The following is a 13,311-nucleotide window of genomic DNA, read 5'->3' on the forward strand; positions in this document are numbered from 1 at the left end:
AACATATATACATTTGTCTCGTCATTGCATTACATAGACATTTTCATTTAAATCAACTTGGTGAACACAAAATTATTTGTGAAAACAATAAAAAAATATTTTCGAAAATTCGTTAGTTGTGTTTGTGCTTTGAATTCTAAAACTATTTGTTAATTCGGCTTATTTAAACTAAAATTTACAGAAATCGTTTGAGAATCTCTACACGATTATCTTTTCGTTAACAAATTTAAACTGCGCAAATCTTTTGAAACATTTGTGTTTAAAATTTTGAAATTTTCAATCTGAATTTTTTCTGCTCATCACTACGCAATTCAATTGACCTCATGGCATATATAAAGGTGAAACATTCGAATTTACTGCGTCTGGACGATGACGCCATACTGAGTGTTTGGCATAAACTGGGACCAATCGATCGCGTACAATTAGCTGGCGCCTGTAAACGCTTTCGCAAAATATTCGAAGAGCGTGATGCCGCACAATATACAACATTCAAAATGGAGTGTCTGTGGCAGGTGTCCGTCAAAGATATTGAGAATTATGCCAAACTAGTGGGGCCACTCATACAGGAGTTACGCGCCTACACGCCATGCGTGGGTAATGTCAGAGCAAAGAAATTCCTTAAAGGCATGACCGGTAATTGTGAGCTGCTGCGACGTGTGGTCTTCAAAGGTGTACGTGTGGCATTTCAGTTGTTCGAGTTGTTTGCAAATGCGAAATATCTAACGGAGTTATATTTACAAAACTGTCGTCTAACCGATAAGGATGTGGATATGATAACAATGCTGTCCAATTTAATGATACTTGATTTGTCGAAAAATAACGATATTACCGGTGCGCATGTTTGTTGTGAAACATTGTTTTGTGGTAGTTCATAAAGAAAACTCCGTTATTTCAGGTCACGGTTTAAGCGCACTCACCAATCTGCGCGCTCTCTACTTGTCGAATTGTAAAAGTTTGAATCCCATCAATTTAGTGCATGTCTTCAAATGTGCCAAGCATCTGTGTATACTCGACATCCAACAACCCTATACGAATACCAGCCTGGTGCCGGTCTTCCTCGAGCTGGGTCGTTATTGTCGAAATTTGGATAAATTGCGTGTAACCTTACCGGAACATCGCCGTTATGAATCGCTTGCACGCCTGCCCAAATTGACACAGATTTTCGCTTATGGCTATGTGCGTCGCTTTCTCATCGATTTACGCAATCATCGCGCGCATCATATGCAGGTGATTTTTCTCGAAACTCTGCAGCATGTACCAATAGATGCCACATTTATGCTGACACAGTTTCGTGAGTTGAGAAAGCTAGCTTGCGATGGTGATTTCGAGTTTACGCCGGGCTGTATTGATGGTTTTGAGAATCTACGCAAACTTACGTGCATCAATCTCTACAAAACGGATGCGTTAACACCCAAGGATGTGTTGACACTTTTGAAGAAATGCCCGAGATTGAAGTTCGTGCAATTATTCTTCAAAGTCTTCATTACCGAAGAGTTCATATTCGAATTGATCGAGGTGTTGGAGAAACGACCGGTTAAAGTTAATTTCGTAATGAATTTACAGAAGTCCAATATACGTCGGGGTATTACGAAGGTCAGTGATGAATGGAGATTGTCTTATAATAAATAGTAGACTTTGAGAGAACATTTAATAGTATTTTTTAAGTTGTTTGAAAATTTTTTATCTCAGATAAACGCTACTGATATCATTCTTGTTGTCGGTCTAGTTCTTCTCTTTAATAAATTACTAATTTTCTAATTTTCTTATAGGATCCACGTTACCTGAATGCCAGAGATACTTTAAATATTATCTTCAGTGCTCAATGTATCGATTGGGATAAATAATTTCTAGAAAAATTCATGAAATTACTTTTTTAAAGATTTCTGTATTGTGTGGTAATACCTTTTAAGCATATATTGATTGTTTCTAAATGTGTAATGGTGTAATGGAATAAATTTATGCGTTAATTAATAACATACATATATTTTAGTTACATTATAAGTCCAACTAAAAAAGTGATGAGCAATTAGACATCTGGATTGAGAGTAGAGTGCTTCGCTGGTTCGAAAGAAAAGAAACAGTTATTCTTCCCAATAAGAAACGACAAGGGAACACTTAGGACTGCATAAAAGACGCCAACAAGTATATTTATCATCGGCTCAAAAGAAAAGCGAAGGTGGATAAAACAAGGACAGTCAAGTAGCTCTCAATTACAAGTGGAACTGAACAACTTGGAAATAGTCGTCTTTAAAGCATTGTCGTCCAGAAGGTAAGTCGCTATTTTGCAGTTACTGTTTAAATAAGGTTTATTATAAAGAATAATATGGTCGTACGCTGATGATTTCGATATCATCGGAAGCAACAACCGCGCCGTTTGTTCTGCTTTTTCCCGCATGGATAAGGAGGCGAAGCGAATGGGTCTGGAGGTGAATGAGGACAAGACGAAATATCTCCTGTCATCAAACAAACAGTCAGCGCACTCGCGTCTTGGCTCCCACGTCACTGTTGACAGTCATAACTTCGAGGTCGTAGATAATTTCGTATACCTGGGAACCAGCATCAACAACTCGAACAATGTCAGCCTCGAAACCCAGCGCAGAATAACTCTTGCCAACAGGTGCTACTTTGGACTGAGTAGGCAATTGAACAGTAAAGTCCTCTCTCGACGAACCAAAATCAAGCTCTACAAGTCGCTTATCATTCCCGTCCTGCTCTACGGTGCAGAAGCTTGGACGATGTCAACATCAGATGAGACGACACTAGGAGTTTTCGAGAGGAAAATTTTGCGCAAGATTTATGGTCCTCAGAACATTGGCAACGGCGAATACCGCAGACGATGGAACGATGAGCTGTACGAGTTATACGACGACATTGACATAGTTCAGCGAATAAAAAGACAGCGGCTACGCTGGCTAGATCATGTTGTCCGAATGGACGAAAACACTCCAGCCCTGAAGGTGTTCGATGCAGTACCAGCCGGAGGAAGCCGAGGAAGGGGAAGGCCTCCACTCCGTTAGAGGGACCAGGTGGAGAGCGACCTGGTTACACTTGGATCTCCAACATACAGATATAGTCCAGCGAAAAAGCAGTAACCGCTGGTGGAAGCAGAGGAAGAGGAAGACCTCCTGCACTTGGTATTATAAATTGGCGCCAAACAGCGAGAAGGTAGGAAGGGTGAACGAATGGCGTGCTGTTGTTAACTCGGCTATAACCGCGTAAGCGCTGTCTTTCTCAGTTAAGAACAATAATATAGCCGTCAGAGCAAAATAGTTGTAAGGAATGCTGCTGAGTCTATAAACTTACAAATAAACGGGACCAATACAGTAACATAGACAACACTATTGTGGATACGAATCAGCAAGGCTCACAAAAATCGACGTAACCGGATGGAGCCCGTGTTTTTATGTGAGCAAGAACTGTCCACTCGATAGCATAGTCTATAAAAGGAGGTAAGCGGAGCTAAAATTTTAACAAAACCAAATTATGTTTACTAAAATTTTTTTTCCAAATAAAGAAAAAAAAATATTTTTGTTTCAATTGGCCATGAGCCTATTATTTTAAACATAAATATTTCTATGAACTTAAATCATTTATACTTTGAAATGTGCATACAATATACTAAAATTACAAAATAATACACGATATCACACTTACAATAAAATAAACAAAGACACAGATTTTTTAATATTTATAATACTTGGATTATCCAACTAAAAAAAAACAAGAATATGACACAACAAATAATTTCTTTAAATTTAAAAAACACACCTTACACATACTTATTTCTAAAAGCTGGGCTGAACTATCCAGAATTCTCCAAACGTTCTTCCTCGGGAATATTGCGATATTCAACAAGTGATTGATCCGCATCATCGCGACGTCGCGTTTGCGCATTCCACACACGTGAGAGATCACGGCGAAATTGTTCGATTCTACGCCAACGCCACCAACCCCATTTCACACAAGCCCACGCAATGAAGGTACCCACACCGAACATGAAGCACACCATAAACACCTTGCCAGCATAGCCCTTGGGGTGTTCTGTCACAGCGCCCATTTTCACAACAGCCGAATTAAAGGGACATATAGTGATCGGCATCCAAGTGGTGAAGAAGCCACCTGCTAATGAGTAAACACGCACCGCCACCTCATTGTAGGGCGTATCTAACTGTGCAATCAATTGGAAATTATTATACGAGTGTTGTGAACGTGTCACGCACTCGATGTGTGTTTTGTACGTATCACTGTCTGGTTGCTTTTGACGGAAATGCACCACATATGAGGTGATTACAGCGTTCGGCTGTTGCGGTTCGGGAAAGTACACGTGAAACTCATTTAGACCGCTAACACGACAACCCATCAGCGATTCCAAACGATCACCACCAATGGAAAAGTTTGTGCGTGTCGATTGGAAAGCGTATGCACCACAACCTGCTTCATTGCAGGACTGCACCTGTAGCGTGTACAGGCGAAAACGTTTGAGCTTCGATATGGTTGTCGCATTGCCCGACGCCGCATCCAAATACATTCTAAGCATTGCTCTTAGCGGCGTAACCGTACCGGGTGGCGCATCGGCCACACTGGTGTCGGGCGCGCAATTTTCCAGCTGATCCGAATTACACGCGAAGAGTTCACGCATATTGTGTAGGAAGCGTTGATCGTCGGCTTCTTCTTCCTTACGCAGGCAACAAGCATCCTCATCCTCATCGCCGTTGATAATTTGCTTGTCGTGATACATGTAACTTGGCTGTGTGCAGAAATCACGATGATCCAATAACACCTCATTGTCGGGCTGGTCGTATATATCGAGTACATATTGACTAACGACTTCGTCTTCTGCATGTTGCAATTGTATTGTGAGTGAGGTGTCCGTTCTCCGTGTGATATTGATTGTTGGTGGCGCCGGCAGTTCCACTTTGGTGGTGATGTATGTCAAATCACTTCTTGTATCGTGTATGTCCGCGAATCCAAAAGTTTTCACCAGACATGCGTAGCGTGTCTTTGGTTTCAAATCGTTCGCGATATAACTGTAGTGTGTTGCATTGCTCTGCAATTCTTTCGGAAAGGTGAGCACCCGAGTCCATTGGAGTCTCTTACAGATGGGTGTATCGAGCTCGCTGTGTTCTACAAACTCCGCATTCGCTGCGATTGGACGGTACATGATTTCCACTTCACTAGATGTTTGCTCCTTTGGCCAGCTGAATTTTGCTGAGCGTTGAGATAATATCTGTGGGGTTTAGGGAGAAAAAAAGTGAATAATATAGTCTTCAGTATTAAAAGTGGTATATGGTCGGATAGGAAGTGCTCATAATTCGTTGGGAAACGAATACATGTCCCGCATGCAACGAGTCCCAGCATGATTCTAACCACCTCTTTGCATGCCCAACGAACCCTACTCATCTAACACCCCTTTCCCTTTGGTCCAACCCTGTCGAAACAGCACGTTTCCTGGGCCTGATTTCGACGACAACTAGATTTAGGCAGGGATAGATAACCGCTACAACAACAACAACAAGCGACATTTTCAAAAACTTTAGACTGATTTTTAACAAAAAAGCCACTGAAGACCACTACAATTAAGTTTGACTTCAAGGCATAACAATACCCGCAACCACAAATCTCTGACTGATTTTTTTTTTTGAAATCTCAAAGAGTATTGTTATTGTGTCCAGAAAAGCACACAATATTTTCAGCACACTCACCTCAATGTCCAAAGTCAGTTTTGCGGGATCACACAACACCTCCTGATCGTTGGTTTGTAATGCATCCTTCAAGACATCGTGGCGCACTTTTCGCGTGAATTCACGCAATTTACGATTGCATAACTTCTTATTCAGGTGCACATACATACTGCCATGAACTATTTCGAGATTCTTCTCCGGTTGCCATAAATCTCTCAAATTCTCATTATCATATAGAACGAGTCCGTACAAACCGGTTTCCAACGCCTCCGGATTGACGGCAATCTTCTGCAGCCCGTTTAGGAACTTTAGACTCGTAAGACCGTCGGAACTACAAAAAACGAACAATTAAAATATACATAATGATCAATTATATGTACACATATGAGTGAAAAAGTATGAAGAAAGCATACCCGATAATTTTCAAATGGCCATGTATCTCACGTAAATTACTCAAACTATGCACTAAATCATCTTCGTTTATCTTATTACGTATGGTTATGATTATGCTCCCGTTGAGAATTTTGCAGCCGCGCAGACGATCGGCATCGGCCAAATTGTATATGGGATAGATATCGCGTTTGTCCATATCGCATGGTATGCAATCCTTTGCTTCACGTCCATTGATCTGCAAGAAAAGGTAGTTTTAATTTTCTGAAATTTATACAAAGCATAATACGCTTACACCAAATACCGAACCTTCCGGACAATCTAACAGACACTTGTTGTCCTTTACGGTCATATTAAAAAGTGTCACGCACTCGGCCGCTGAGTGACAGGTTTGATCAAGTTCCAATAAATATCTGAAACATAATAAGTTGGAGGTAAAAAAATAGGTCCATCAAATGTTTTGAGGTTAATTCGTCGGTCCAATATGTCATGAACAGGTCTTGAGACCAAAAATTTACTCCAGTATACTCACTTATCCGGTGGACACTCCTTGACGCAGTTACCGTGATCCCGTCGATTTTTGCATGTATAACAACCGTCACTTGAACTATTGTGGCAGCCGCCGAGACACTCACTGTGACAATGCTGAATACCTCTAACAAAATATATAAAAATAAATAAATAAATTATATTATATTAAAGCTTGAAGCACTGAAACGGCGGAATGGGCAAATTGAACCATCAATTTGTTATTAAAATTTAATTGATTCTGTGAAAAAAAATTAGAAAGTTGTTGGTTCTGAGTGAAAATATAGAAGCAAAACAAATTCAACTCAAAGACAACGCCAGTGCTATCTTTGGGTGGTCATTCGCTAAGAATTACTTCTTAAAAAACTGTGAAAAAATTATTTCACCTTGAAATTTCATTTGATTCTAAACTCAAATTTTTTCAAACACTAATATCGCATTCATACATATTACTCTACGAATCGCTGATTCACTTTACTCAAACATCATTGAACATTGCCTTCCACTTAATGAACTTTCAACTTGACTACTCAATTAAATTTATAGTGTTTTTAAATAAACGATGAATTATTTTCCTGAAACAATTAAACTTACTTTCCGGCATCGATGAGATTATCATTCTCAAAACGTTGACAAACATTATTCGACCAGCAATGCTCCGTAACACAGTTTTGGCAAACAGTTTTCTGACAATCATCCGACGCCATGGGGTAAATATGATTTTCACCCACTGACAAGGTGAGGCGATCAAAATCAATCTGAAAAAAATTATGGTTAATACACGGTTTTGCCAATAGAAAATCTTATAGAAATGCCATACCTTGTCTAAATTGCAGAGCTTCGGACAGTTGTTTAGGTAAATGTGGCCACGTTGTATCGCTAGTAATGAAGGAAATTCCAGCTGAAATTAATTATTAATTAATTCAAAATTTAAAAGTCGAAGAGAACTTTACAATTAGAGATATTCAGCATAACATTGAGATAAATTCGAGGAGACAGTTTTATGTTAGTATTCTCGGAGTGGTTTATTATGTTTTGGTAGCTTATAATGTGCCGACGGGTCTTGAATAGGATACCAAGTTTGTATCAGGGCTCTATAAACTATATCACTTCAAAAACAAGTGGTAGGGTTATTTTTGAAGGAAACTATTGTAGTTTGAACAATAATGTCATTAAGTTATTAACTTTGAAATGTCAAACAAAGTCGGTTTTAAGCTGAGATATATATGGCTGACACAGAGAAATATGCCTAAAATTGATCAAAAAGGTTAGCGGTAGTCAGAGACACGAAAAAATGAGAATATTCAGTAATTTTTTTTTTGCTATTAAATCATGTTATTTTGCAAAAGTAATAATATGGTATTATTACACAAGGTTTTGACTTGAAGTCACGAAAATTTGAAAAAAAAATTATAATTTCCAAAGTTATAGCTGTCTGTGTTGACCTATGTAGTTTCAAAAAAAGGTCCTTGCGGTGACAATCATAAGTCCTTGGAGATTCATATACAATCAATCAGATAAAAAAAATTAGTTTTATAAATAGATAATCCTGGGCTTTTTCAAAAATTAACAAAATGTCGGCCTCAGGATTTTTTTTTTAGATTTTCGGGAAAAAATCAACAGTTAATTGGTCTTAAAAAAACGAAATTTTTGAAAAAGAAATCTTCGGATCGGGCCTGAGTTTATTATGTACTCTAAAAGCTGTATGAATTTCATTAAAATCTACTGAGCGGTTTTCGAGTTACAGTTGTCACCAGTTCAAAATATATAGTTTGGAGAAAAAACGCATTTCACGTTAGCGTTTTGGAATCGAATCAACTTCAAATTTTCAGAGAATATTTTTAAGATTTTCCACTTAACGAAAATGCAAAAAAAAAACAATTTTTTTTTTTTGAAAATCCTGACTACCCCTAACCCCTTAAAAAACTTTAAACTCAAATTGATTGAGACAGGTGAAATACTTCAAAACTTTTATTTTTAAAACAGTCAAGCTTACAATCTGGGTGTAATCTAAGGAGTTGGGATGCATATCTTAGCTTTTCCTCTTATCACATGATTTTAAATATCACTGGTTGGATCAATAGCATATTGCTTTGGATTTATTTTAATGAAATTTACTTTACAGTTACATATTATGTATTAAAAACCAGCAAGTTTCCCAAAATCTGTAATCGGAACGGACCAGGATTTATAACTGGAAATAGATTGTAAACCATACAACATTCTCCCAAGATGTGTTATACCGATATAAAAATAGTAGTAGTCGTATGGAGACACACAAATCGCTTAGAGGTCAAGAATAGACTCCAGAAGTATCAAATAAATCTCATTATAGTGTCACAAAATTATTGGAATGGACATTAAAGATGGATACAAATTTTGTGATAGGCTCAAAGCGCTTCGGCAATATATAGGGGTCTACTTTGCGATCCATACTCATGACCGGCGCCTTTAGCTGTCCAAGTGGGATCGCGACACCTGTTGCGATGGTCAGACTTTGAATCTTAGCTAACTCTACTAACTCAGGAAAAAGTTGTAAAGTTTCTAACTGTTTTTTTTAATGTCGGACTTGCAACTTAAGGCCTTAAATAACTTATAATTAACAATAATAGTCGTAGAACCCCTAACGTATATAACGAAAAAGTCGAATTTAATTAGAAAAAAACATTTACTCATATACTCACCACTTCCAAATCGGGCATTGCCGTAATACCAAGAGCATAGTTCAGAAACAGCCGACGTCCACGTATCACAGCCAAGTTCGGAAAGAGATTACGTATGCTACGCAATCCGCGCACTTCGTGAAATATCAGATAATCGGTGATTTCACGCAATAGTGGAAATGTATAATTCTCATAATTGCACAGTTCTTTCGTTTTATAATGCACCGGCGACGTAAGGACAATCCATAGAAAGCCACGTATGATTGTACAGTTATGTAATTGCTTGAGACTGTCACAATCGTTACGCACATCAATGCTACGACACTCACCGGGTTCGGTGCGCCCATTTATAGCTGCAGTGACTGTGGGCAAACCGTTTCCGGTAAGCAAAAAGACCGCAGCGCTAAGGAACAAAATTAATAGGAACTTCTGGTTGGAGCATGCCGTAGGTGGTGGTGCATAAATGCTAATTGGCGACTCAGTGCTGTTGTTGTTGTTGTTGTGGCGCACATTTTTACATGCGCATTGTTGTTGTTTGTTTTGATTTTTTGCAACTGATGGTAAGCAAAATTGTTGCTGCTGTCGCGTACGCGCCACTGCTGTTGTAGGCGTACGCTCTGTTGACAATGAACGCATAATTGTCATTCTTTGTAGGATCGTGTGCTGTGGCGTTTTATGTGCGTTTAATGGTAATTTGGGCAGTCTTTATTATATTTTTCTTATATCTTTGTATTTTATTTTATTTTATTTTATTTTATTTTATTTTATTTTATTTTATTTTATTTTATTTTACTTTATTTTATTTTATTTTATTTTATTTTATTTTATTTTATTTTATTTTATTTTATTTTATTTTATTTTATTTTATTTTATTTTATTTTATTTTATTTTATTTTATTTTATTTTATTTTATTTTATTTTATTTTATTTTATTTAATTTAATTTAATTTAATTTAATTTAATTTAATTTAATTTAATTTAATTTAATTTAATTTAATTTAATTTAATTTAATTTAATTTAATTTAATTTAATTTAATTTAATTTAATTTAATTTAATTTAATTTAATTTAATTTAATTTAATTTAATTTAATTTAATTTAATTTAATTTAATTTTATTTTATTTTATTTTATTTTATTTTATTTTATTTTATTTTATTTTATTTTATCTTATTTTATTTTATTTTATTTTATTTTATTTTATTTTATTTTATTTAATTTAATTTAATTTAATTTAATTTAATTTAATTTAATTTAATTTAATTTAATTTAATTTAATTTAATTTAATTTAATTTAATTTAATTTAATTTAATTTAATTTAATTTAATTTAATTTAATTTAATTTAATTTAATTTAATTTAATTTAATTTAATTTAATTTAATTTAATTTAATTTAATTTAATTTTATTTTATTTTATTTTATTTTATTTTATTTTATTTTATTTTATTTTATTTTATTTTATCTTATTTTATTTTATTTTATTTTATTTTATTTTATTTTATTTTATTTTATTTTATTTTATTTTATTTTATTTTATTTTATTTTATTTTATTTTATTTTATTTTATTTTATTTTATTTTATTTTATTTTATTTTATTTTATTTTATTTTATTTTATTTTATTTTATTTTATTTTATTTTATTTTATTTTATTTTATTTTATTTTATTTTATTTTATTTTATTTTATTTTATTTTATTTTATTTTATTTTATTTATTTTATTTTATTTTATTTTGAAGTTTCTCAACACTTTTTCACACACGTGCTGCACATTTCAATATCTTCACTTTTTACTTTTGTTTCTTTATTATAATTTTCTTTTATTTTTATTATTTCACCACTAACTGCAGTCAATTGCTCGTTAACTCTACATATTCACCTTTATTCGCGCTCATAAGCATGCGCACGTGATCATTTGCTCTGCTGAGCTCTTAAGATCCTGCTGCTCAGATTCACTTGATTTTACGTTAACGATTAAATGTTGTTGTTGTTTTATTTATTTAAATCGTTTTTTATATTTTTTATATCACCTTTGTTGTTATTTGTTTTCACTCACTTAGACGACAGTTACCTTTTTGCATTGTATGTATGTATGTACGAGTATGCATGTAAGTGCACTTGACTTCTGCTTCCCTCCTTATTATTGTCTTATATTGACTGCTGTCGCCGTTTGCCGTTTTGTCGTGAAAATTCGCAGTTAAGGTGCCAACTTACGTTTAATTAACATTACAATTTATGACGCCACATCGATCTCGATAGTATACGAATTTATGTTCGTCGCGCACATTTATAAGGACGTCCATACAGAATTGGCACGAAATAAGCGATGTTGTTGTTGTTATTGTTGAGCGCAAAGAAATTTTGTGTTTTTTGCGAATAATTGGTTCCGTTTAGTAAAGTAAACAAGCACGACACGTAAAATACTTATGTATACATATATAGACTTAAAAAAAAATACGAAAAAGCATACAAAGACATAAGAAAAAATTCTAAATTATTTGCAGAATTAAATTAAAATCGCAAAAATTAATATTTACTGTTGATTGCGTGAAAAATTTTTAATGCTTTTAAATTTTTTGTATTATTTTATTTATTAATAATTTTTATTTTTTGAATTCTTTTTTCCATCATTTTATTTATAAAAATTTATTTTTAAAATTTTTTCTTTAATTTTTTATTCAGTTAAAAAACAATTATTGAAAATCTTTAGATTTTAATTATAATATTCACTTTCATTTACCACTTAGATTTCACTCACAAACACGTGTTTTTCATTGCATTCTCACTGCGCACAATCCTTATTTTAAAAATTAATTTTTAAACAGAATTACATGTAACAGCATCGACTATTTACAAATATTACGTTTCGAATTTCAAACAAAAGACAAACAAATTAATAAATTAAAACAATATCAATTAAAATATAGACGCCTAACAACACGACAGACGTGGGTGAGTGTTAAAGGTTAAATGCGCCAATTGAGTACCCAGAGTATTTGCGGTTCAGTGCAAAATTATTTTATTATAGAAAAACAACAAGAACAACACATTGAAACAGTTAAAAATATAATTTCCGTTGCTTTCATTTATTATTTTGTTACTTTGGCAGCACAATGAATCGCTTCAAGTTTGGCTTCACTTAGAGGAACAGGGGTACTCTGGCAACAGTAATCTTTTACTGTAGTTATTTCGCCTGAAACTTCGGTTTATTTAAAAAAAAAAATATTTTACGGAAAAAATTTTAGAGAAAAACTGCACTCAGATTTTTATAAAAAAATGTAAAATAGGTGTCGCCCACTTTTAGGTTAAAAACCATATTTCAGGAACAACTCGACCGATTTCAATGCAATTCGGTAAATAATATATTTTTGATATCCAGATAATAATGATGGAAAATTGGCGAAATCGATTAACAACCACGCCCACTTCCTGTATAACGCAATTTGGAATTCAATCTGATTCGTTCACTTTGGAGTTTATAAAACTTTACACACACACACTGCATTTATTAATATTCTATCTGGGAATTCAAAAAAGATATTTTTCTTATATTATAATCTTACTCAAGATCCAATATATCTAATATTAAGTTTTCAAAAATCCGGTGGAGTTTTTACCGTATACTATATCGGTTCATATGTCAGATATTTAGCAAAATTTAGTGAACGCTTAAACTTGGATATAATGTAGCTTGGTGGCAAAAATAGTTGAAATCGTTTCAGGAATTAAATGGTTTAGTATTAAAATATCCCCTAAACTCTGAGAAAAATATATGTTTGTTGATATGGGTTTGGAATGAGGTTATTGATAACAAGTAAGGAAATGCTAAGTTCGGGTGCAACCGAACATTTTATACTCTCGCAATTTATTTAGAGATTTACCTATATTTTCGGTGAAAAATTACCATTAGGCACTGAGTTCTTTATGTTTGTATAAGAGGGGCCTTGAAAAGTCATGGTTCGATTTTGACAATTTTTCCACAAGTAATGTCACAGCTCAAATACAGTATTTGTGTAAAGTTTTATTTCGCTATCTTTATCGTTTCCTTA

The 13,311-nt window shown here is 34.2% G+C and overlaps 2 protein-coding genes across 3 annotated transcripts; one reads left to right on the forward strand and one right to left on the reverse strand.

The window, feature by feature from the left end:
- The first annotated feature begins 39 nt into the window (after nt 1–39).
- On the forward strand, nt 40–2,218 carry At2g26730 (uncharacterized). 2 transcript variants are annotated; one of them, XR_008470263.1, is made up of 4 exons: nt 40–831; nt 896–1,593; nt 1,770–1,895; nt 1,991–2,218. XR_008470263.1 is itself a non-coding variant. In XM_011190099.3 (3 exons), the coding sequence occupies exons 1-3, from the start codon at nt 324–326 to the stop codon at nt 1,842–1,844; spliced, it is 1,281 nt and encodes a 426-aa protein (XP_011188401.1). In that variant the 5' UTR covers nt 40–323; the 3' UTR covers nt 1,845–1,978. The 2 variants fall into 2 exon arrangements, 1 of the variants encoding a protein (XP_011188401.1); XM_011190099.3 differs by lacking the exon at nt 1,991–2,218 and having other exon boundaries at nt 1,770–1,978.
- A 1,307-nt stretch (nt 2,219–3,525) lies between these two features.
- On the reverse strand, nt 3,526–9,982 carry LOC105215909 (insulin receptor). The gene is made up of 8 exons (XM_011190100.3): nt 9,284–9,982; nt 7,420–7,500; nt 7,194–7,357; nt 6,604–6,726; nt 6,367–6,484; nt 6,095–6,309; nt 5,703–6,012; nt 3,526–5,227 (listed from the first exon to the last, which is right to left on the reverse strand). The coding sequence occupies exons 1-8, from the start codon at nt 9,905–9,907 to the stop codon at nt 3,803–3,805; spliced, it is 3,060 nt and encodes a 1,019-aa protein (XP_011188402.1). The 5' UTR covers nt 9,908–9,982; the 3' UTR covers nt 3,526–3,802.
- Between the last annotated feature and the right edge of the window lie 3,329 nt (nt 9,983–13,311).

This window comes from Zeugodacus cucurbitae, chromosome 3, assembly GCF_028554725.1.
Source record: "Zeugodacus cucurbitae isolate PBARC_wt_2022May chromosome 3, idZeuCucr1.2, whole genome shotgun sequence".
Classification (NCBI taxonomy): domain Eukaryota; kingdom Metazoa; phylum Arthropoda; class Insecta; order Diptera; family Tephritidae; genus Zeugodacus; species Zeugodacus cucurbitae.

Coding starts and splice junctions, on each gene's coding strand:
- At2g26730 (XM_011190099.3), top strand. CDS start 324: ATGGCATATATAAAGGTGAAACATTCGAATTTACTGCGTCTGGACGAT. Junction 832..895: donor GAAAAATAACGATATTACCG/GTGCGCATGTTT, acceptor CCGTTATTTCAG/GTCACGGTTTAAGCGCACTC. Junction 1,594..1,769: donor TACGTCGGGGTATTACGAAG/GTCAGTGATGAA, acceptor ATTTTCTTATAG/GATCCACGTTACCTGAATGC.
- LOC105215909 (XM_011190100.3), bottom strand. CDS start 9,907: ATGACAATTATGCGTTCATTGTCAACAGAGCGTACGCCTACAACAGCA. Junction 7,501..9,283: donor CAATGCCCGATTTGGAAGTG/GTGAGTATATGA, acceptor AATTAATTTCAG/CTGGAATTTCCTTCATTACT. Junction 6,727..7,193: donor AATCTCATCGATGCCGGAAA/GTAAGTTTAATT, acceptor ATATTTTGTTAG/AGGTATTCAGCATTGTCACA.